The 25,870-nt window shown below is 33.7% G+C and overlaps 1 protein-coding gene across 4 annotated transcripts in view; it reads left to right on the top strand.

Moving 5' to 3' along the window:
- LOC132703895 (rho GTPase-activating protein 100F) overlaps positions 1-25,870 on the top strand; it is a 254,191-nt gene that overhangs the window by 24,998 nt on the left and 203,323 nt on the right. For all 4 annotated transcript variants that reach the window (XM_060673411.1, XM_060673412.1, XM_060673414.1 and 1 more), the window contains exon 2: positions 13,640-13,757. In XM_060673411.1, coding sequence (XP_060529394.1) covers positions 13,674-13,757 — 84 coding nt within the window. In that variant the 5' untranslated portion in view covers positions 13,640-13,673. The remainder of the gene's footprint in view (positions 1-13,639; positions 13,758-25,870) is intronic.

The following is a 25,870-nucleotide window of genomic DNA, read 5'->3' as shown; positions in this document are numbered from 1 at the left end:
TTTTTACGGCATCTCGGGTAACCACCTGGTCGATCACAAGCTGCTCCCTGCAGCCTTGAGATAGCTTTCTGCAGCCTTTTTGTTCTTCTGCCAGGAGATCGTACTCGATAAGGTGTTCATATATTTGATTGCAAAGAATACCGCTCAGTATCTTGAAGAGGGTAGGCAGACATGTGATGGGTCGGTATTTTGAAGGATTTTCTACTGGTAGGTCGGTTTTTGGGAGCAGGTAAGTAACTCCTTTAGTTAGAAAGGATGGCGCAGACTCGGGGTTTTGCAGCAGGTGACTAAGGAGGTGGCTGAGCCTGGGCTTTAATGACGTGAAACTTTTATATCAAAAGTTTTGGATCTTGTCTGGGCCCGGTGCTTTCCAATTAGCAGCATTCTTTAGGATACGTTCTACGTCATCAACGGTAATATTTTGGGGTTTTATGTGAGGGATCTTCTCTCTGATCTTCCTCTCGTATCTGATCCAGTTCGCGTTCGTTTTATGTAGCATTGGTTTCTCCCAAATGCTGCTCCAGAATTCTCTAACTCTTATTATTATTATTATTATTATTATTATTATTATTATTATTATTATTATTATTATTTCGCTTCTCTATACAGGGATCTCCGCCTCTATTATACCTGCAGCAAAAGTTAAATGAGGAGAGTTTTAGAGAAAACTTAATACTATTTACAACACTTTATCTTCAACTACATTACAAAACAATCATCCTGTTGGTTTCTTCAGAGCTTAACTTAATCCATTTGATAACCGGATTTCGTTTTTCGGCAGTAAATCGAAAACGGTTAAATTGTGTCCAAAATGTCTAAATGTGACATTATCTCGCAACCCGCCTTAACTTTCATTTTTCTTATGGCGCGCATAATAAGCCATGGTTTATTTTCATTGAAATTAATAAGTAACATATAAAAAACTCATAAACGCATTCAATGTTCAATAGTACGTGAACGTAAAGAACGTGTTCTCAACAAGTCAGATGTTTTGGGCAAATTTTAAACTGTGTGTATTAAAAAAAAAGTCAGAGAAATCGTCGTTAGTTTAATTAAATCTTGCTCAAATTACAAGTTCGAAAATCACGTCAGAAACAATTTCCCAGTAATGTAATGTACTGGTTATTAATTACAGACATGCAAAATGACGTCCATTTGCATTGAGACATTCTTGCTTTCGCTCAGGGTGTCTGTAATCTCAACAAGATTAAATTCATAGACCTCATTCTTCGGAGTAAGAAATCCAAGAGCGATAGATCAGGGGATCTAGGAGGCCAAAATATTAGATCATTTCATGAAATAATTGACTTGAATGGTGTTGGTTTCGTAAAAGCTGTCCGTTTAATCAAACTAGGATGTCCTTATAAGTCGATTTTCTGAAGTAGGTGCCCCATTAAAAAAGGTAAGTTAAATTGCCAATGATCCCACATAAACGTTAATCCGAAATCTAATCTGTATACGTCTTTCTACCACTTCGTGAAGCTTTTTTACTGTCTAATGAGGAGTGTTATGCGTATTAAGAACTCAACAATTCGTAAACCTACTCTTATCGGACTACAATACCTGATTTACAAAATTGAGATTTTAATTGCTCTAGTATACTACATACAGAAACGCATTCGTCTTTGAAAATCAGTTTCCTTAAAGCCTTGAACCTTTGTGGGTTTGTATTTATGATACTTACACCAATTTCCAGTTGTACTGTTCTTACTGATGCTCTAGTGTTTTCATTGATAGCTTGTAAAAAAAACTTGTGTAATTCTAAATTTCTAAATTAGGTTTTGTAATGCTGCCATCGTTCAGGATACATCTCCAAATACGGTGCTGAGGCAATATCGGTGTTTTTGTGTGACTGCAAGTACAAATTGATCTTCATTTTAATAGAGAATAGCGGGCATTTTCAACATTTTTCAATAACAATTTATGATTTTATTGGGAGATATCGTACTATTTATTAAAATTCACAACACAATACAACGAAAAAACTGACAAACAAATCATGAGCATCTTACAAAAAATTTTGTGCACTTGTGAGATATCATAGAACTGGAAATTTCATGTTCTCTCCAAAAATGAAAGTTAAGTCGATTTGCCAAGTAACAAAAGGCGATTGAGACATATTATACACGCCTTCTTATTTGTCTTAAAAAAATTCTGAACAATGTTACATTTTGATAGCTGTCAATTAAACCGTTTTGTATTCATTTGCGAAAAACAAAATTCACCATTCACAAAACTTCTGGATTCCTCCTGCATCGGTTGTTGTTGAATCGAACCTGCTGATGATTCGCCAACCATTCTTAACTTAAACTAGCTCGAATTCTACTCTGTGCCTGTTTATATATTGTTTGAGAGGGGCGTGGCTAAAGGAGGAGCATGACTGTTGTCTCGGATTACTGATTTTCATATTGAATCGCGGTTAAGATTGTTTAAGCGACCAAACCAAAAGATTTTGGATAGGTTGTCTGGTTTTTCGTTGATAGAAGAATAATTATGTGAAAGAATTTTAATTTTATCGAAAAAAAATGATGTCTGGTTTCGTGATTGTGTTAAGCAACTACTGATGAGCTTATTGGTCGTAGCCAGATTTATCACTTGTCAAAAAATCTCTCAATATCTTCCATCCGTCAAAGACGAAATTCCATTTGAGACACCAATAGTTTTATATGCGGCAAAAAATACATAAGAATACAATTTTCTTTTTAAAATAGAGCCAAAAATCTCTCCCTTAATTATTCACATTTAAATAGAAAACACTCTGCATATCACACCAAAAATACTCGAACTGAGTTGGGACAATGTTTAATGAAGCTGACATTATGAAGTGCTGAGTATAATTGAAAATTTTAGAGTAGGGGGGAGAAAAATATACATTTTGCTGGCCCAGCACTATGGGGTCTTCTTTAGGAAAGTAACTTTCATTGCTGTCCTTGGCAAACCGGAGCGGATCAGTATGTACGTATCGAAAATTGTCCTGGAAACGCACAACGACGCGGTGAATTATCCAAATCGACATTAGAGGCGGGCCCACACTCTTAACCGCACAATTACTGTCGCATTAATTAATACAAGATTCATTGCCTTGTCCAATAACCATAAACACGTATAGGTACTTCTGTTAAATTAACCGCGTTAATTTATCATTTTCCATTGTCAGGCTACTCGTAGCCCAAGCCTAATGGACCTTTTGAACTGTCGTCGTTATATTTATGGTATCAATTTAAACACTCGGTATTTTGTTTTTATTCTTACTTGTCAAATTTGTAGCATTTGATGTAACACGTTCAAATACTTTTGCCTGATATAAGGAAAAGTGTTGCAGGACATTTTCTTGCTTAGGTTTTTAACCGGAATCTGAATGTATTAGCTATTTCGATTGTGTTTCATCGCGACGCAAGTTTGTATTTTGTATTATACTAGAATGCTACAGAATCCAGATATGTCGGTTGTGCGAAAAGTGACCCGGTCTCGAGAAAACTTAAACCAAATTGTGAAAAAAAAGAGCTCCTGTCGATTATAGCAACCGTTCCAAACGCTCTCTAAAAATAAACTAAGGAAGACAAATCTTCCGTTTTAACTATGATTTTTTATGTCATGTATTGTTGGTCTTCATTGGTGATTAATTTGTTAATAATAAAATGTTTGTATTACTTAGATGATCGTGAACATATTTCATCATGTTTTTTATATAAAATAAACTGTCATTCAGAGTTAACCTACAATACCTATCCCAGCTAGCTGTCTATACCGTGTCATTTCCATTTCAAAAAGGTATATATGAATTCGGAATTTTCTTTGTGGCAATAAATGATTTAAACCAGTGATTATCAAACTTATTTCTTTTAGCGCCCCCTTTGAAAATCAATTATTTTTTCAACCCCCCCCCCCCTCCAATTTATTCTATTATTAATATGTTTTAAACAAATTGAAACAATGTAGATGGGTAATCAATTTTATCTTTTAAGCTAACTTGATGAAAATCTTATAAATGGGGAATTGACTTTTGTAGCCATTTTTGAATTTGATTTTTATTTCCTCGTTCGTTGTCAGTTCTATACGTTCTTCTTCTAGCTGGGGTGATATTGCTATGTTGATATTTGAAAAAGGGTCTAACACCCATTCTGGTATTTCCAATTTCAAAATGTCTCGGACTCCTTCAATGAAATCACTGTGAAGATTTTCCAAATGTTGGCAGCAGACTAGAAAGTTGTCGTTATTGCAGGATACTGATAAATTTAGAACATTATGAAACTCAACTCCGCCGATATTCTTCTTGTGTAAAAGCATCTTGGCTACGAAAGCAGCGACGACATTTTTTGTTTTTATTAAGTTCAAGTCATCGCGTTGAAGTTGGCGATTCATATCATTAAGCAATGTATAAAGGTCTGTCAGGTATGCGATATCATTCTTTGATATGGTGGGGTTTTCGTGCAATTCTGTGTCCAAGGACTCTATGACAGGGTCAAACAGATTGTAAAAAACGAGTCAGACAACTCTGTTTTGGTAGTCAACACACTTCTGTGCCAAAGGTCAATGTGTCATTGAAAGAATTGTTTCGGATTTTATTGACTGCTCTGAAGACACGTGGCAATGATTGAAACAGTCGTTTACTTAAATTTCTAGCAATTAATTACTGTCGATGTATGTCAATGTACAGCAAGAACGTTAGGGATTTTGTTTTTTAAGTACGATATAAAGCTTTTTTGACGCTCCGTTATAGCTGGAACACCATCTGTAGCAGCTGATACAATATTCTTTATTCACCACAATACTTTTTCAATGTTTTTAATACGGGTTCTTCCTTTACGCCTTTGTCTAAATTTATAGCAAATTAAAGTTCTTGACATATTTTTTCTTCTCTAATAAGCTTCACTTAAGACAACAACAATGCTTCATTAGTGGACTCATTCAACTGAATTGAAAATGAACTAGTCTTCAAATGATTGCAGCATGATTTTTCAATGTTCTTAGTGATTTCATCAATTCGTCTTTGTATAGAACTATTGCTCAAATAAATTTTTCGAATTATATCTGCCGGTTTAGGAAACACAGCAGTTAAAACTTTTTTTATTTCAGGCAGAATTAACGTTTCTCCGATGGTGTGTGTGAAAATAGGCTACATTTTTGTCCTTCATATGTCGACGCATTTTATTCAAATGAATTTTCTATTAATCCTTTGGTTTCACAAATATGTAAATAAAGTGTTGAACTTAAATACTTGTTTAAAGATAGCTCGCGAAACCACTAATCAAGATATAAGAAAAATTACGAGCTTCTAGGTAGGATTTAAATACGTCAAGCACCAACATATTTCACGAATAGCCTTATTTTTAAAAAATGGTTACAACTTGATTGCGTAGGGCGTGCCGGCTATCCTAAGAAATCTAATTTAAGTATTTTAAGCTTTTATACCATCATACAGTGTAGAAATATGAACCAATTATTTGTTGTTGTGTAGTAAGTAGGTTTTAATTTTAGTAAAATTGACGCCTTTTTGGTCAATGTTTTAAGTTAACATTTAATAATAATAATTCAATCTTTAAAATTTGGTGAATTTTTGAATTTGAATTTATTTGACTCTAGCACTATCTACCTTGAGATGTACGAAACATCTAGTGAATCATGTTGAAAGTACGCCATCTGAGTACTGATTGCAACTGTGGAGTTGACCAACGATTACAGTACGTGAATATCATCGACAAAAAGTATGCCGTGACATTTTTCATACACGAAACAAAATTGCTGATGTAAATTGTAAATAAAAGAGGCCCCAGTGTAGATCCTTGAGGTACACCGCAACTGTCACTTTCTCTAGCTGATTGACTAAAAGTTGTCTCGGCATATTGCATTCGATCACTAAGGTAACTTCTTAACAGCATTTTGGCATTATTCGAAAACCCCACATAGTTTAAAATAGCTAAGATTACGACGATATTAAACAGTTTACTTTTTTGTTTTTTTTATTATAATTGCATTTTTGAAGAATTAAAGTTTTTGTTTCAATCTAGTATATGTGCTTTACTTTTTTTGCATAATGTTTTGCCTCCCGTAACACATAAATTGTTTCATAAAAAACACATCGAAGCAAAACGAAAATTTTTAAATTTACAAGTGATCCCGTATTTTCACATAATTGAAACAATATACGTTCGAATCAACATCATCGTATCCCTGTGCTTCCTGATGGGTAGGTATATCATTAATCAAGCAGATTGTATAATGGCCGTCGTATATTTTCGCGGAATAATTAATAGCGCATGTCACACCGGCTACTTTTTTATTTTTTGACACGTGGTGTGAAAAATAAAACGAAACAAATTTACCGACAGCGCCATTGGGAACGTTTTGTAGATTTAGAAGTGCTTTAGTTCAAGTACTTTATGGAACAGACAATTAAAAAAATTAGATAACTCGATATAATTAGACTAACTGATTAATTAATTATATGTTGCAAGAAAAATTATGTCTGTGTGTAGATTTTGTTTATTTTTCGAGTTAGAGTTCATGAGAGCCATCTTGATTTTTAAAACCCAGTTTTTGCCAAATATTATTTTAACAATAGTTACAGTATTGTTTTAAAGCTGATGCAAATTCAAATATGTTTTTTGTTTAATATTCTTTACATTATCTTTAAAAGGAAAGGAAAGTCTAAACGCATAATTTATTTATTTATTGATCAACAGTATAATGAAACAGTTACAGATCAAAAATCTTTAAAATATTGGGATTATATTATATATTATTATTTATATATTATATTACCATGGTAATAATATCGTTGCCCTGCAAATCTCATTCCAAGCAATACCTACCAAAAGCAAGCGAAATATAAACAAAATTGCTTTCGAAAAATCGTCGCTGGGCGGGCAAGTTCGTAGCTTGTAGGGCGGGCCACATTTTTACCTCAAAAAGAAGCCAATTCGGGTTTTTTTCCTTGAGGGACGCATTGTTTTTCCATCGTGCTTTGATAAAATTAAAAAATTGTACAAGTAATAACGACTTCCATTGATATTATTCCAAGTATCTCGCGCACCCTCTCCTCACAATTTACGGCTATTAATTTACAAACAGAAACGGCAATTTTCAGGGTCTTTTGAAGAATTTTTCCAAAATAGTAAATGGTTTTCGAGAAAATAAGATTTTTCTGAAACCATGCAGTGCGCCGTAATAATCAATGAAGTCATCGCGTCCCAACCGATCTTCATATGGATTTTTTAAAATATCTATAGCAGCGTGTGTGATAGACGCAAACAGTCCAAAAATTGCTGCTTTTGATGCAGCCCATGGCACTTTTTGAACCGATTGGCCATAGTTTTTACGATTTTTGATTCGCTGTTAATAATTTACTCTGGAAAAGAACATTTTTCTGGATCTTTTAGATTTTTGGAAAACGCTGTATATAATCGAAAAAATGCCTGAAATAAATGTTATAGCACTGGACCTTCCGCGTCTGCTGGTTAAAGAATTTTGACGATCCGGTAAATGGTTATGGAGAAGAGATAACATGGAAGCCAAAATAACTAAAAAACAAAAAAAATCAAAATTTTCAAAAAAATACTTGGTGAAATTTTATTGCACCCAACTTCCACTGTTTAAATGTGGCCAAGGGCTTTTACTTTACTGCTAAATTTGAATTCGATATCTTGTTTCTTATATAGTACGGAATATCGGGAACACCCTTTAAAATAGGGGAAAACCTTAAATGCAAAAGTTTCAGTTGTCTATACGGGCTATACCGTGATGTAAAAAAAAAATAATATCTGAAACACTGCATTATAGTTATTGCCAATTTTGCCACATTCTTGAAAAATTATCAAGAATAAAATTTTTCGGAGCCAAATCTTGTGCGTCTTCTCCGACCCGACCCCCCGACCCCCCCAATTTCAATAAGTTCCGTTAGGAGACCAAACGCTACTTGTTTGAAAAATTTGAAGTCGATAGCTGTAATTTTCGGACATTTATCGTGTTTCATAGCAACCTACAAAAAACAGTCGAAAATAAAAAAAAAGATGGACGCCGAGACTTGAACGCATCCACATATCTTATGCACCCCGTGTACGGTTAAAAGGGAGCAAAATTTGAATTTCTGTACCAATGGCCGAGATCTGGAATTTAGTGAGGAGCGCGTATACTTTCGAAAAATTCGATTACACCATCAATTAGAACGTTGGAATTATGTAAGAATATAATTTGGGAATAGAGAATAACAATAAATTCACGGAATAATTTCACTTAGTAGCCTGCTGGATCTGAAAACAATCTATTTAACTAGTATTGTTCGCTATCATGTTGGTTGCTGACGGCAGCAAGGTGTTATTGATTGGAAGCGAGATTTATAATTGTCCCATATTAAATGGCGTATTTTTATGGTGTCTTCAAAATTCCTGTATAATTAGCTTCTAGTAGTCAAATGAAATAAACCAATGAATAAACTATCAGATAATATGATTTACAAATCTTCAGGATATTTACAAAAACGAATTTACCGACGTCGCCAATTATTCTGTTGGCTTCTTCAGAGCTTAATTGAAATTGTTTTGCATTCTACTTTAAACCTGTTTATTTTAGGTAGGCAAAGCTGAGGAGGGACATGAACATTTTCTCGAATAACTGTTTGATATATATATTGGTTAGTATGTTGTGGGTTAGTGAGTTGATCAAGATTCGAGTCCAGCATAACCTTATTTGGTTAATTATAGAGATCATTATTTGGTGCTAGAATTGATTACATGCAAGTTTTGATTAGTTTAGTTTAGTTAGTTTGATGATTATGTTGGGAAAATGCTGATCAGTTTATTTGTCGTAGTCTTGAGGATGTTACTTTTACTTTTGTTGATATTTTTAGTCATGTCTCGCCAAGTCGGTTAAATACAGCCAGAATTGCGCATTTTGTTATTTAATTTTAAACTCTTTGAGAATCGAATAAGTTCTCCGGAGATATAGATAATTTTTTTATTTTTTTTTCCGTCCTTAATTTTTTTTCCTAAATAGCGACCTGCATTTTTTAGTTAACATTTCGGAAGAGATCGTCATTTTGAAAAGATACATGTATCACACTTAATGATTTATTGAACAATATCGCCCTAAAATTGAAATTAAAATTAAAAATGAGGGGGCTATGAAACAAAAGAATTTTTGTCAAACAGCTTTGACATAGACAAAATTATTAAAAGTATTAGTTACTTTTTACTGTTGTATGTGATTATGGACTTTGTAGTAAAAATAGCATATTATGCAACAAGTGCGGTAAACGGAATTTGACTCACGAGTTTATTTGACACGAGCGGAGAGAGTCTTTAATAAACCAGTGACTTAAAAAGTTTACCGAACGTGTTGCATACTATTACTTTTTCTACGACTGTTAGTTTTTTGGTACATTTTCGCCAAACAACACGAATACATTCACTTGCACATTGCCGTCAGAATTGACAAACGTCAAATTGAAGCCGTGGGAAATATTGCTCCCAAACCCGTTCGGTAAAACCTGGGAAATGTCCGAAGTGGTTCGGATCCGTGAGAAATAAAACTGACGTGGGAAAGTGGCGCTTCCCGCACGCTAGATCGGTAGGTAATTAGGTATTTTATAGACGGGAGTAGAAAAATATGTTTTAAAATGTTGAAAAATGCTATTTGTTATGAATTTATTATTACATTCAGTATCCACAGCGAGTGCAACCATATTCAAATTTGTTGACCAAATTGGATAGAAATTCGGCAGTTTTAGCAAGCCGACAAATAAGTACCATCGAATTAATCCTAACATCTAATTGTTTATTTTGAATTGAATATTTTGAAAATGAGTTGGGAATAGACATTATATTGAAGCCGCTATCATCCCTACAAAATCCACTCAAAAGCTTAGACCTGGAGACCTGAAATTAGGAGGCTAGAATTCTGTGATAAATTCTAAAAACAACTTGATGCAGATAATGATGAATGTAGTTTTGCAACTCATGGAATCTTTAATAGTCATAATGAACATAGAGAATCCCAATGAGCATCAAAAAGTGAGAGCTTAACGTTTGAGAAATATCAACTACTGATATTAAACAATATTTTTAATAAGTTTGGTGACGAATTTGAACAATTTAATATGATTCTATGCTCTGTTATTACTTACTCACTACTTTAGGAAATTAAAGAAGTTTTCAATATTAATTTCTTCAGGTTCTGAGTTGTTCCTTCTGGATTTCCGGTAATAAAATATTTTTTATATTTATTTTGAAAACGTATGTTTTTTGCCACTGTAATAATTAGTTGCCCGTAAGTAATATACATATAACAAATACTTTGACATAATAATGGCGATTTTATTTTTTGTGTTAATTTGGCTTTATTGTCAATTTTGGGGCGTTAATGTTTAGTAAATTATTAAGTGTGATACATGTATGTTTTCATATTGACAAAGTTAATAGCGTCAATTTGTAAGGTAGAAAAAACTGCAATGGGAAAGTGGCATTAGTTTTCAATTTTTTTTTATTCAAATGAAATTGCCGATTTTCGGTTTTTCCTAGATTTATCCAAAACTAACTATTGAAACAATTTTAAATTCAACACCAAAATACTCAACTTTGCCTCTAATGAAACAACTTCGTTTCCTACCGTTTCCGAGATCTCAATTCACGAATTCGAGACAACCTGCATTCTTTGGCGCATTTACATGGATCCAAAAATGTTGAGAGATTTTTGGAAAAGTGGTGAACCTGGTTTTGACATAATATTTCTTAAGAACTCTTCATATTATTATCGGAATTATCGATTTGTTTGTACCTCGGTCTATAACTCGCAGCAGATCATACAGCAGAAATAATTAAACTTGTAAAACGGGAGCATACAGTTTTTAAGAAATTGAAAGTATGTAGCTTTGAATTTTATAGAAGCTAGTACAATGAATTTCATTCGAATATTAAGACAAAAGTTAACATCGACTATAGGAATTAATTAGCTAAAGTTGATAATCTATATTTATTGACTCAAAAAAAAATTCTCTATACTGATACTTGACAGTTTTGAAGATTGCGACCGTCATCAATCTTACCTCAGATTCACTGCACCTATCGGGGGTAATACTGCAAGCATTGCAAAGGTCAAATAATTAAACTTACTGCCGTCGTGATAGTCCTGTGGTCCTAGCTTTTTCATTAGAGATTGTGCAGTTCCATTGCTAAAACCCTTGTCTTATCTTTTTAATCTTGCACTTAAGACAGATTCTTTTACTAATAGCTGGAAGGAGGTTAGAATAACCCCCGTCTTTAAAAACGGAAATAACAGTGAAATCTTGAACTACAGGCCGGTGTCTTTTGCGAGGGCATTCGAGAGGTTTTTTTTTTAATTTTTATTTAGGTTAAAAACTTGATAACGGAAGTTGAGCATGGTTTCTCTAACAAACGTAGTGCCCTTAGTAATTTTGCATGCTTCGCTCAATTTACCTCTCAAGTATTAGATAACCGTCTTTAAATTGATGTATTAAACACCAACTTTCCGAAAGCTTTCGATGGGGTCGACCAAGACATTTTTCTTCACAACCTTGTGGAGATGGGATTCAATGCAAATCTAGTATTGTTGTTTAAATCGTACTTAGCGGACAGAGTTTAGTATATCGAGGTGCGAGGACATAAGTCATATGAGTTGGGGGCTCCCCCAAGGGAATAAGATTGCCCCCTTCATATTTTCCATTTTTATTAATGATATAATTACTTGTGTGCTTGTCGCAGATGATATTTAATTAACCGTAATAAAGATACCTGCCACTTTCTTCAGAGCGATCTTCAAATTGTTGACTCTTCGTCTAAACTCAACAGATTGCCGTTGAATATTGACAAATGTTTTTCTATTGGTTTTTTGAACAGGCTTTGCTGTATTGGTTGTGATTATTTTCTAGGCAATATGAAACTAAAACGAAGTGATGGCTCCAAATATTTGGGATTTGAGGTTTTCACATACGTACGTACCTTCGCTGGCAATCCGAACATCTCCAATATTCTACCTTAGAACTAACTCCACCAAAGTTTTGGTTAGAAGTCCACTCTATAAAGCAATGGACATTTTTAATTGTATTTGTAGTATTTAGATATAAATGATCTCACACCGGCTCAGTTTACTTTGGCATTAAAAGGTTACGTTTCAGGTGATTATTGTTTCGCTTTAGAGTTTTGTTATTTTTTCCTTTTTGTGTATATACTATACAGCGATCTAGCGTGCGGGAAGCTTCACCACGGGAGTTTTTGGAGAAAGAAAAAAAATACGTTCACGTTTGGTAAACTTTTTAAGCCACTCTTTTATTAAACTCTCTCTCCGCTACGCTCCGCTCATGTCAAATAAACTCGTGATTCAAATGCCGTTATCACATGTCAGTGAATGTATTCGTATTGTTTGACGAAAATGTTCCCAAAAAAGGTCGTAGAAAAAGTATAGTATGCAACACGGCACTCGTTTATTAAACACTCTCCCCGCTCGTGTTAAATAAAGTCGTGACCCAAATGCCGTTTAGCGCACTTGCTGCATAATATACTATTATGTGGTTGCTTTTGGTTGGGATGGTTTTTACTTTTTTTTTTTAAGAAACTTCCACAGGTTACTGTAATACTTTTTTTAAAACTTCTGGATTCCTTCTGCGTCGGTTTTTGTTGAGTCGAACTGACAAACATTTCACCAACCATCCTGTTGGCTTCTTCAGAGCTTGACTGAAACTGGCTCGCATTTTACTCTGTACCTGCTTTTATATTGTTTGAGGGGGGCGGAGCTATGTGAGGGGCATAAACAGCGTCTCGCATGACTGATTCTCACATTAGGTTTCTATAGACTCTCGGATTTTTTGTTGGTAGAAGAATTGATTACATAATTTTAGTTTTATCGAATAAAATTTCTGTTTCGTGGTTGTGTTCGGCAACTGCTGATATTCATGGAATGCTGTAAACTCCTGGCGTCTCAAATGGAATTGTGTCTTTGATGGATCGAAGATGTTCGGAGATTTTTGGACAAGTGGTAAATCTGGTTTTGACGTTATATTTCTTTAGAACTTTTGATATGTGGTCAGTGATGTTTTGAATATAAGGAAGGAGAACAGTGCCAAATGTGGGATTGCTTTCGGACTCATTGCTATTGGAAGGTTGTGCTGAAGTGCCTTTTGTGATGGAACGCTTACTATCTTTAATGTGAAAATTATTAGAGAGAAGAGCAGAGATAAGGTGATTAAATTCTGGGTTCAATGACCGATGACTTCTGGGCAGGATGCTGATGTGACAATATATTAGGTTCTCTGTAAACTGAATGACAAAATGTTACGTGTGATTGTCTTTCAATAAGGCTATTTAAAAATACAATGGTAAAACGTATGTTAGGGTGTATAAATTTTAAACCGTGCAAGAAATTCTTAGAGGGATTCTGTGTCATCAACGCGGCTTAGTTTTAGACGGAAATTGTCTAGGCCTTTCTTCTCGATAGAATGTTTGTCAATTGGCATATTGACAATAGTTTTCTTTGGAAAACTGATCGCAAAAGATTCGAACGAAAAACACTTATTGTGTTATGTTTAGAAAATACTAATATGAAATGCAAATAATTATAAGTTATCGTCCGAGTTTCGTGTGAACGAAAGCAGTCACCGATGTAACTAATTGGATGCGTTTTAAATTTTCAGTTTTGGGGCCAGATTATTCGGGAGCTAATCTGGTATGCAGTGGCGGAAATTAGCACGCTCAAAAATCGCATCCGGTCGGTCACGCACGCGCACCATGCTCTGCTGTGGCCGCAGGAAGGTAAGCAACTTTGATTTTTGAGAATCGGACAAAAAGCTTTCATTTTTCGGTTCTAGTTTTAATTTAAAAATTATTCTCGATGGAATAAATTTCCGTTAAATTTTCTTTGATTATTTTGGGTGAGAGATTTTGGTAAGAACAAAACAACTCGTAATTATTATTAAATAAATGGTCTGTGCTTCGTTTTCTAGACATGATTCGTCATATAAATTTAGTTCGCCTGAATGTGCACCAAGATTGAAAAAAAAGGATTTTTTTTACCTAAGGCCCTTACAAGTAAACGTGGCTGAAGTTTAATTTGGATTTTGGATTCGGATTTGCAAATATTACAGCGGACCAGGTCGTTACTTACATTAATTAAAAAAAAAACATATTACTGTTAATAAGCTAAGTAAGCCCGGAAATATTATCAAGGAACTCCGAAAAACTGTATCCAATGTTGCGATACAGAAAATAATCCCTAAAAAAATCAATTAATGTAATTACTATTTCGCAATCTGGAAAAAATCTGACGTTGTCCCAGGAATTCAATCAGACCATTGGAGAGCTGCAAAATGATGTATTGCTCAACCACTTTGAAATCGTCGGGAAGATATAAAACTACCCCCAATAACGAAATAGCCAATAATTCGTTATATTTATTTCGCAATGTCAAAGACATCTGACGTTATCACGTAGAAGAGCTACAAAGTGATGTTTTGCTTACCTATCTTGAAATCGCTGTCCTTTTTTATTTCTGTGGTTAATTTTAAGTTCATTTTCAAAAGGTATACCTATACCTATCTCTTTTGGTTATAGAATTATTTGAAAAAAATTGTACAACCAGCATGACAACTACTTCTCCTATTTCGGAAACGACTCAAAAATTATTTTCCCTAAATGGGACACCCTGTAACTCTAAACGGCATCAAATACAGAATTTAATCCCCTATCGAATATCAGATTCTTTTGAGATTGCGAAATATTTCTTTATTTAAAATAATAGCGAATTTATGGGTATTTCATTTTTGGGGTTAGTTTCATATCTTCCGACGGTTTCAAGATGGTTGAGCAATACCTCATTTTACAGCTCTTCAATGGTCTGGTTGAATCTGTAGGACAACGTCAGATTTTTTCGAGATTGCGAAATAGTAATTAAATTAATTTATCTTTTGGGGCGAGACCAGGGAAAAGGGGTTATTTCCTGCATATCCAAAGGAATATGCTTTTTTTATTAAGGTAAGTAACGACCTGGTCCACTGAAATATTTGCAAATCCCAATCCAAATCCAAATCTGACCTCCATTAGAAGTAAGGATAGCACTGTGCGATTTAGAGTAAATAAATGGGACATCCTCTTTTAACTGTAATTTTTTATTTCTTCTATTGTTTGTTCCTTGTGTTGATTAATTAATAATGTAATATTGAGATTTTTGTGTTAATTAGATGAATGTGGATGTATTTCATCATATTTTTTATATAATATGTCATTGGGAGAGAACCTACCTAAATTTATCTAATATATCTAAAATTTATCTATGAATTCTTAATTTTTTGATCGCAATAAATGATTTAAACCAGTTACCTCCTAAATTCATATTTCGAGGATCAAACTATAAAAAGAAATTTTGGTTAACGTTAAAACTGAATTCCGGTTCAGTAACTTTTGCCTTTGAAATTTAACTAATTCTTAAATTGGAATTTATATGAGTCAACTTGGAGTCTAGTGAGCACTGTTTACAAACGTGGAGTGAAAGAAATAGTACAAACAGTTAATATGATTTTAGAACTCAAATGTATTTGATGTCAGTACTGTGGATAAATGAGTCTCTCATTCTTGACGCTTTGAAATTGTACTAAGATCCTTTCAGGCTTTTATTTTTAGTAAAATAGATTAACAATATGCATAAAAAAATTAAATAACTAGTTTTAAAATCTTATTAAGTTTAAGTAAAAAAAATAGCAGTTAGAACGGAATCATTATCTATTTATATCTATCGCCACTTTTAGTAATGGAATTTTACAAGGTGGTTGTAAATTTCAAAATTAACTAGGAACCCAATTTTGATTAGTTAGATAATTACAGGGTTTCGAAGGAGTACATCCTACTGGAATTGATGCGCCCTGGTTTATATTCTATTGGGGAAGTTTTTAATGAGTTAAACGAACAGTCACCAAAAATCGCAGTAGGAAACAAATGGCGACATTGAGTTGCAAATATAGAAAAATGAGAAACAACAACAAAACAGGACGACTTTGTCATAACGCTTGCTTAGTTGGTCGAACAGTAGTTCAAAATCAGTTTAGTTTAAACAACGTATGGCTAAAAAAGGTTGCTCCCTCCATATCAGCAGTCCAAAGTACCCTAAACCTGCAATGACCTACTTTGAATTAAACTTTATATACTTCCGCTGCGGCAATCAACTAAAAACTTAATTTTTGAGCTAACTTTATGAAGAAAAACATTCATTGAGTCAGTGTTATGTGGTAGTTTAGGGGATTGAAGGTAGGACTCTTAATTTTTGAGATCCATAACGTTTAACCAAGATGATACTTTAGTAGTAATCACAGATAAGTAGATTAAATCAGGTACTTCCTTTTTTAAATAATTACTGAATCAAAACATGTATCGACTCCAACTTGCAAGTTGTCTTGCAGGGTATTTATCAACCCGATAGTGCCCATTCTTCAATGTAGTCAAGGTCAATATAAAACTTTCGAAAAATTAATAATCAAATCGAAAAGAAAATTTCACAATCTCACTCTTTGGTCCAAATTTCAAGGTATTCCAAACCCGTCCTCGTTGAAATGTTTTTCGGTAATATGTTTATAATGTTTGGCTGGGTCATACATGTAACCATAACTCGAACAGCAACTAGGATGACTACTTTTACAAAAATAGTGATTGATCACGCAATTGTAAATTTTAGTAAGGATTGTTGATGTTGTATTTTGGGCAATTATGTGTCTGATCACAGATTTGTTTTCATAGAACTTGAAGTATTTCGAAATGATATCACCAAGTTGAATGTTTGTTCAACATCTCGAATTAATAGAAACTTCAGTGATTGCAAAATTCAGAATTTCAAGAAATCTCTTCATCTGGAGGATTGGTTTCATGTTTTTTCCGAGACGGATCTGCATAGTGCTTTTAATAGTTTTTAAAACGTTTTTTTGTATTATTTTATTTGAAATTTTCCGGAAAAAAGGTTATATGTTACTACGTCGTCCAAAAATAAATAATAATAAATGGAACCTAAGTTCTTTGTTCTGAAACCAGCTACAAATTTCGGATTCTGGCAATCCTTATGGTGCTGCTTGGAGGGTGATTTCAGAATTCAGTGTTAAAAATTTTAATTTAATGAATAAGCCGACCAATAAAATCAAGAATAAGCTTAATATTGTGGCGTATATATTTAATAACTACCTAAATAACAATATCGAAAAATATGGTTTCTTCCATTCAGTTGGATAACAAAAGAATTGATTTGAATGATCAGAGTTTTGGATCTTTTGGATCCCATTGAATACCAACTTTTTTATTAAAAAGAGTATTGGGTTTGATAATTAGGTGGTGGCATATTCCTATCGCGTCGGTTTTCAAAAAGGGTTGTTGCGAGTTACAGGAGAACGATCATCTGGTAATCTGGTAGATAAATTTCATATTTTTATAGATAATCAACATGGCTCCAGAAAAAACAGAAGCACTTCAAATACTGTTTATTCGTATTTCTGTAGGATAATATATTTTAACAGAACTTGGGGAAGCTCTTCACGCTTCTGGTATAAGGGCTAAGTCTCTAGATTAGGTCGGTAGTTTTTAGAAGGTCTTTCTCAATTTGTATACCGGAAATTTTCTAACGGTTTCTAAGATTGGAAAGTGAAAATTCAGCTAGTCAACCCATAGAGATGGGTGTTCCTCAAGGATAAGTTTTACGCCCTGGACCCTTCATATTATATGATAATTGTATATTAAAAATTTGGCCTGATATGTTTTGTGTGATATATGCGGATGATGTTTCCTTGGTGTTGAGGTGTGGAAATCATGATGACCTTTCAGAGAAGTGTTGTAGGGTACTCGATAGCTGATAGCATGGTTTCGAAAAATTAATCTATATTTCAACGCAAGCAAACCCATACTATAAAGTTTCATAACTATCAGAAACAATGTGGGGTGTCTAGGATTGAGTTTGGATGAATTTTTAGACTGGAAGACTCAATGTGATGCTCTTATTTCAATACCATATAGTGTGTAAATGATCGTGAGGTTTTAACTAATTTATACCAGGCGAAGGTGAAGTCCCGATTACATTATGTGATCAACGCATATTAACTCTAGCGTGTCTTTTCATTTTTGAAATATCATTGCATGTCTTTAACATTTTAGCGAAGCTAGTTAAGTTCATATCAGCTTATAATATCCAGATGGACAAATTCCACACAGGAAAATTTAGGATTTCCAACAGCACTTTCGTGGCGAGACGAGAAGTGAATGATGTATGCCATATCAGATCATGGAATATTAAAAGTTTGATAAAACACAAATCGATACTCTGATCACTACTAATCCAGTAGATAACCCGTGGTTATACCAATAATTAACCTAATTCCTTTGTATTACTTTGCCGGCCGATAACCATAACAAGTACGAACTATGCAAATCTAGCAAGATGTCAAACAACATAACCAATGACGTTTTCGAAAAATGAATTAAAATATAGAATTAGAATTGTGGATGACATTAATAATAATATAATTTTGAAATACAACCGTAACGACAGTGCAAAAAGTTTTAAATAATGAAAATATATGTCCTAACGCGATTCTATCAATACATTTTTAATATCATTACCAATTATTATTTTTAAGTAATTTAGGTCCTATAGAAAACACATTTGTCTCAGCAAGTCATAACTACTTGTCATTTTTGAAATCTTCTTGTCATTGCGTGAAGTGTAACTTGTACAATTTGGATTTTTGATTTAGTTTAACTACTTTGCGTTTCATGCTGAGGGTATATTATATGATAGAGGGGCCAGCAATGCTCTGTAAAGCTCAAAATTATAATTGCTCATTTTGTTTATTTGTGTTTCGAATAAAAGGGCGCCACACAAACTGCGCCACTATGTTTTTTATCTATGTTTTGTTTATTATAAACTTTGTCTCTAATTTGCGTTTTTATCAAGGTCAACAAACAAACAGAACCAGTCAAAATTAAAACTAAACCAGGTTTACTATTTACAAATCGTCTGGATTCCTCCTGCGTCAGTTGTTGTTGAATCGGACTTGCTAACATTTCGCCGATCATCCTGTTTACTTCCTCAGAACTTACCTGCAACTGAATTGAGCCTGTGGAAGTTTGAAAAAAATAATAACTAGGTTTATTTGGAGACACGACTGGATTTAACAATTTGAAACTGATTTGAATAAACTTATCCTAATGCATATAACTCGGTAGACTTTTTATGACATGGATTAAAACCTGAATTGTTTTAAACCTTTTAAAGGTCGCCAGATTCTGCACTTCATTCATAGCATTAGTTTGTTAAGTCAACAGATCGAAAAATAAAAAGGTATCTTTGTTTGACTGAAAGACAAAAATCTTTAAAAGTATGGAAATTTGGGACACATCTTTAAACAGAGAAGTACACACACATACACCACATTAAATAAATAGTTTGAAGGCAATCGGATGTAAGACCTTTTTTTTTTCATTTACTTCTATAACTTTCAATATCACCTACACAGTCCAAGGAAGTAGTGCTATAAAAATTTGGCGTCATTAAAAAATACTATTTTTATTCATAAGCAAATAAAAAAAGGTGTTTCCTTTTGGCTCTTAGGCGGCTTTAAAACAATTTAATGTAGGTTTTGAATTGTTGAAATCGAGACACCTCTTTGACATGTTTACGAGTAATCTGTATATTCATATTTTCGGCTATCTAAGTAACTCTCGAAGCTTGTTTTGAGGCTCGCCCGAGACAAAACAGTAAGTTAGGTCCAAAACAACTCGATTTATTTTCCCCGATTGTCGGAAAGAGCAAATAGCGGACAAAAGACAGAATAAAGTTGCACCGAAGCACTCTTAACTCTGACAATCCGCTAATTAAACGTTTGAATCGGATGCCGTTATTTACCATTCCAGGTCGATACAAGATTGGATCTGTTAATACGACAGACGTCGACCCGATTTAAAGAGGGAAATAAATAACGCACAATTAAAGTATCTAATCGATATTGCCATTTGCAAAATCAACTTCTATTTTACTTGAAAATTAAATGGTGAGGTGGCCAGAAGTGGCGTATTAATTTATTTTTATTTTTAATATATTTATTAATTTATAATTAATTTATGCAAAATCATAGATTTGGATATATACTCTCTAGATATCCACGCAAAATTTTGCGATATTGAAGAATACCGTAGTTATCAACGTATACAGCCACGGTAACCCTTATGGGTTCATGTCAGGGACCAGAGCTTCTTCTAAATGGAATTTACTGTCAAAAAAGAAACATTATTATTGCCGGTGATTATAATATTAAATTTAAATTTGATGTCTGACGTTCTAACAACAGAGTTTGTCAATCTACTTGCCTCCTTTGGTGTATTCCCTACAGGTACTGATCGTACATAGCCGCCACTCTCTGATCATTGATTTATATGATATTTATTGAATTATATTTAGATAGTTCTAGCTGAGCATCGTTCTCACACTAGATGAACTACTCAGATGAGCCTGAACAATCTCTGTGCGTCATTTGATCGTGTAAATTAGGATCACTTGCTACAAAACAACTGCTCCATATTTATACCAAGAATATTGAAAAACATTTCCAAGTTGCGCGTCTTAATTCCGTTCGTCTTCTGCTTGCTTGGTTCAACCTTGACATCAGAAATAAAAGAGATCATATTCTTTTTTTAAAGACTAAGTGTCGACTATTCTTTATTTCCGATTGGTGGTCTGAGTATAGACTGGGCCATAGTAATTACAAAAAACTTGATAATGAAACTAAATCCAAGGCATATGCCGACTTTATATCTAGATTCACCAACATGAAGGCTGTTGGGTTTTAATTAATCACGAGACCGATCTTCATAGAATGCACCCAAATCAATCACGCCAGATGAATTCACTCTGTTCGTCAGGAATGTAATTAGGGACCGACCAAATCGAACTGCCCTTATGTGCATCTAAGAAAAATCGAATCCCCTCGTTAATTTTTCTACTTGAATCTAGGCGAAATCCACGACTCTAATTCTAAGTAATTTGAGTTCCACTGATTGCTTCGGTTTAAGTTCAAATATACTAAAGCACTCCATGAAGTATATTGTAGCTCCTTTTATAGCTATAACAACAAATGCCGTATTTTCGTATGGCGAATTTCCTTCAGATTTGAAAATCTCTAAAGTAATTTCCGTCCATAAAAAAGGAGATCTATATATTCCAAACAATTTCAGGCCAATCGTTATTAGCCCCATTTTTGGAAAACACGTTAAAAACCCGTTTATTTACTTTTTTTGAAGCCAACAAATTTCTAAGATTGCTCTAGATTGCTCAACCCACTGTGTACTCTTAAATAAATTAGAATTCGATGGCTTCGGAGGTATTCCTTTAAAATTATTTATATCTCGATAATAAGTTTAGTAATAAGTTTCAGTAAGTTGAGTTTGGAGGTGAGTCGAGTGACACCATCTTACCTATGAAATGCGGCGTTCCACAGAGAACGGTTCTTGGACCGGCTCAGTTCTACTAAAACCAGTTAAAGGAAAAAAATCATGTTGTTAACGTGTGCACATACGTAGTTGTCATCTTCTGTTAGAAATCAGATTGCTAATTGTTGTTTTATTGGCTATGTTCCGATTTTTAGGATTTAATTTTAGGATTTTTAGGATTTAAAAACAAGGTAATTATACTGAATATGTAATAAAATGCAAATAAATAAGTTTAAATTTTTAAAAAATGGCTGAGGCAAAAAGCTCAGCAAATTTTACTTCCAAAGAGGTCTTGCTTCGTTTAGTAAGGAAATATAAAGCAGTATTAGAAAATAAAAAACCGACAGGGATAAAAACAAAAATAAGCAAGAATGTTGAAGATAAATTGAAAGGGAATTTAACAATGGAAGTGGCTAGACGTTTAGGGAGAGTGATAAAAAAAATATGAAAACCAAAAAAGAGACCAAAGATGAAATTGGCTTATGAAAAGTGTCATGTTTTGGAAATTGTAATAGCAAGCCCCCAGAAATCATCGTTATGGACTTGCAGATGTCTGCCTCTACTCAATGAATTGAAACAAAAATGAGTTCAATAAAATTTTAAACCATTCATAATTTAGCAATAGTTGAGACGATTTTGAAATCACGCGAACGTGATCAGAGTATACCTATTCAAACAGCTCGTAATTGAAAATACAAAAATATTAATATAATATTATTTTCGTTAACACAAAATAAAAAATCTTTTGATGACAAATAAGCATGCGATGTTTCGTGGTAATCATCTAAAACGTTTTTTTAGAAAATAAAAAAATATTTTTTTTAAATAAACTTGAAAACAAAACTTGTGGAGGATACAGGTTTATTTGAAAAAAAAAGTCTTATTCTTGATAAAACTCTGATAAAGGTGCCCTTAATCACCAATGCAGCTTTATAGCCTGTATTTCGGAGAGGTTGGTCAAAATATGGGATAAATTTTAGTACTGTGGATACTCTCCGTCAATGTTTTCACTCCTTACCAGTAATGTACCGTACGTTTAATTTAACTAGAAACTATTCTGAATCGCTGTAACTTTTTTAAAGATATAAGGGAAATAATAAAAGAAAATGCAGTGTTAAATGTTAATGTTTGTTTCAAATCTCATTTAAAACAAAACAGTATCAATTTTCAATTCTATTGTTTCTGGTCAATCTGGAACAAGAACTTACTATCATATTTCTAGGAAATTATACTGATTAACGTTTGTTTCGGTGGCAGGTGCTCCTAAAAACTCCATCATTTGTTAATATACGTTTTTAGGTGACATGCTCATAATAAAAGATGCAAATTCGACGGGCTTCCAAGTGAATTTGGGGGTGATGCGGGTGATGATGATTAGTCATTAATTTTTATTTTAAAATTATAATTTCAATTAAAACATATAAGCTATTGAGCTTCCTTTCAAATAACTTTTGATCCATTATTTTTAGAATTTATTACAATAATATATGATTTAAGTAGGGCTTGTGGGCAAACGAACATCATGGATAGCTGTGATGTTAACGACAATATAATAGAAGAAGACACCTTGGTTTAGGCGCCAAAATTCGAGCGCTCAGTGAACCTCACAAAACAGTAAATAGTGAATCAAGCCTAGCTTTGAACTGATTTTGAACAACTTGCATATTTAAACTGAGTTCAACCTTGAACTGTGCTTAAACTGCAACTGTACAACCGGACTTAGTTATACACCGCTATAATTAATGAATTTGCCTCTAATGTAATACTTATTAGTTAATTTTCTATATTATTTTATCAATGTTTTGTTATTCTATTATACTCTGTTCTCCAAATTTCTTAACAATAAAAAATAGTTTGCAAGCATCCCCTGGATAGTGCTTAGGAGCACTGATAATATAGTTTGGAGTCTTATGGAGCACATCATATTTTTGATTAATTGGTTTTTCACTATCTTTCCATCATCCATTAAAGCAAACATAAAGAAAAATTTTATATTCCAGGGTATTATATGCCTTTTTAACATACTGGCTCATTTCGGTCATTAATGCCTCATTAAACCAATTCTATATACCTTACATTACCATTAAACATTGCTACTATTCAGTTTTTATTGCGTATTTTACAAACAAATTCAAAATTTGTTCTACTTGTTGCTTTGTATGAGTAACCCATCTAATATGTTTTTCTACACCCTTCTTTAAAATACCCAAATTATACACTGATTTAGTCAGTTTTGTTTCTCATTGATCATTTCCAGGATATTAATGCGCAGCTTTGGGAGCAATCAGATGTTTTCGGAGATATTACCGCACGGCTTGAACTTTGACGTTTGTCAATTCTGACAATCATGTCATGTCAGTGAATATGTTGTTTTGCAAGAGTATACCCAAACTAGTATATTGTGCAACAAGTGTAGCAAACGGCATTTGTGTCACGAGTTTATTTGGCACGGGCGGAGCGAATTACTTTAAAAGTTTACCAAACGTGTTAATTATGTGATAGAATATGCTGATGAAATGCTAGCTTCAGTATTCCCAGTATCTGCGACGCGACGCTTGCGTAAAAACTTTATATATATGACAACTTTGTACTTTGCGTTCAGTTCTCCTTGTAACGGGTTAAATAAAACCTCGTAGTTCTGTTTGTAAAACAAAAAGGTGTTTTTTAAAAACGAGATCCTTCGTTCGAAAACCTTAACTTGTTGCATACTATACTTTTTCTACGACCGTTAGTTTTTGCGTGCATTTTTGCAAAACACGAATACATTCACTTACTTTTTTTCTCTGGTGAATTCGAAGAGGAAAGTTGAGTGAGGTTATCAGTAAGAAATCTTTATTTGAAAATCTATTTTCATCCATCGGTTTGACTCTAATAGAGACTTGATTAATTCTCATGTTCCCTCTCCTATTTCCTTGGTACGTGCTATATTTTCTGTAAATAATTTGGAACCCATTGCTAAGGCTATTTGTAACTTTCTTAGTGCATGTGATTCACGCTTGTACACCGACTTGCATAAATTTTAGACTACTTAGTGACATTTGCTACTGTGCATGGAGAGAAATGTAACTGGCCAATTTTAATTTGTCTGGACTTTTAGGAGAAACCTTCGACGGCAGTCGGTAATGGGCGAATGTCCTTAGTTGACATGCCCACGTTAAGAAAAAGCAAAGAAGAAGGAGAGCATTCACTGACATGACAATCGGAATTGGCAAACGTCAAAATCTCCGATTGCTCCCAAACCCGTGCGGTAAAATCCCGGAAATGTCCGAAGTGGCTCGGACCCGGACAAGAAATTCAAGTGGTAAAGTGACGCTTCCCGCACGCTAGATCGATGTATAATTAGGGGTTTTACAGAAGGGAGTAGAAAAATATATTATTGCGTCTAAATTGGTTTTTAAGTTTGACCCAAATCATTTCTGTAGGACTCAAATTGCAATGACAAGGGCATATTACCGGATTTTTTAAGACCTCGTCTACAAAATAAGTTGCATCATACGATTTGGTTATTAAAATTTCAACTAGTTGTTTTTCTGTATTAGCAAGGGTCACGATGAATTGATCGTTGGTAATTTTTTGGCTAAAGTGCTGTGATAACTTGCGTTTTCATATACGATTATGGTGAATAGTGGGATACTTGAGAAAAGAGAATATTTTACTCAATTTTCCAAAGTTCACTTGTCTTGATAGTAGTCTAATAGATTCTCTGATGTTTCTTGCCTAAAGTAGTAAAGCGTTTGCACCCAATCTTTTTCTATATTCCAGTTCAATAAAGAATTATGCCACGCTTTCTTTACAGTGTCCTGAGTGTCGAACAAAGTCTCGTTTAAATAATACGTAATACGTAATATGTAATATTTTTGTCTCCGTTCAACCGATCGTTGGGTCTCTATAAGGCAACTACACTTGTCAATATTTTTATATGCAAATCCGATTTTGTGCAAAAATCGGCGTAATGTTTCAACACTGCCAGTAAGTAGACCATGATATATTAATTGTTGTTGCAAATGATTCAAGTGACGGAATCTGACTATCATAGATCCCCGCGAATCCACTCGGCATCGGCATACATTTGATAAAGACTCGGTGATGTCGAAACAATTGTCATGTAAAAAAATATAATTTCGTGAAAATCTGAACTTTTAGTTCTAATTTATCGCCGTTACTAAACAGTTTCATGATACCTTTATCATATCGATCCTTCCTTTCCACTCCACTGTCTTCCCAATAACAGTTTCCATGCACTCTGACATTAAAGTCTCAGGAATGATATAGTAACCATTGTTATAGAAACTGTATTGTTCGATAATAAAGAAAAAATATCAGCATTATATAAATTTTACCATTATATATTGGTAAAACTATTCTCCTGCAGCAAATATTCTAAACACATTTTAATTTTTCAAAGAAACTTCCACAAG

This window comes from Cylas formicarius, unplaced genomic scaffold (genome assembly GCF_029955315.1).
Source record: "Cylas formicarius isolate icCylForm1 unplaced genomic scaffold, icCylForm1.1 PGA_scaffold_6__28_contigs__length_40554024, whole genome shotgun sequence".
NCBI lineage: Eukaryota > Metazoa > Arthropoda > Insecta > Coleoptera > Brentidae > Cylas > Cylas formicarius.
The sequence above is the reverse complement of the archived record's forward strand: the minus strand, read 5'-3'. Positions and strand labels throughout refer to the sequence as shown.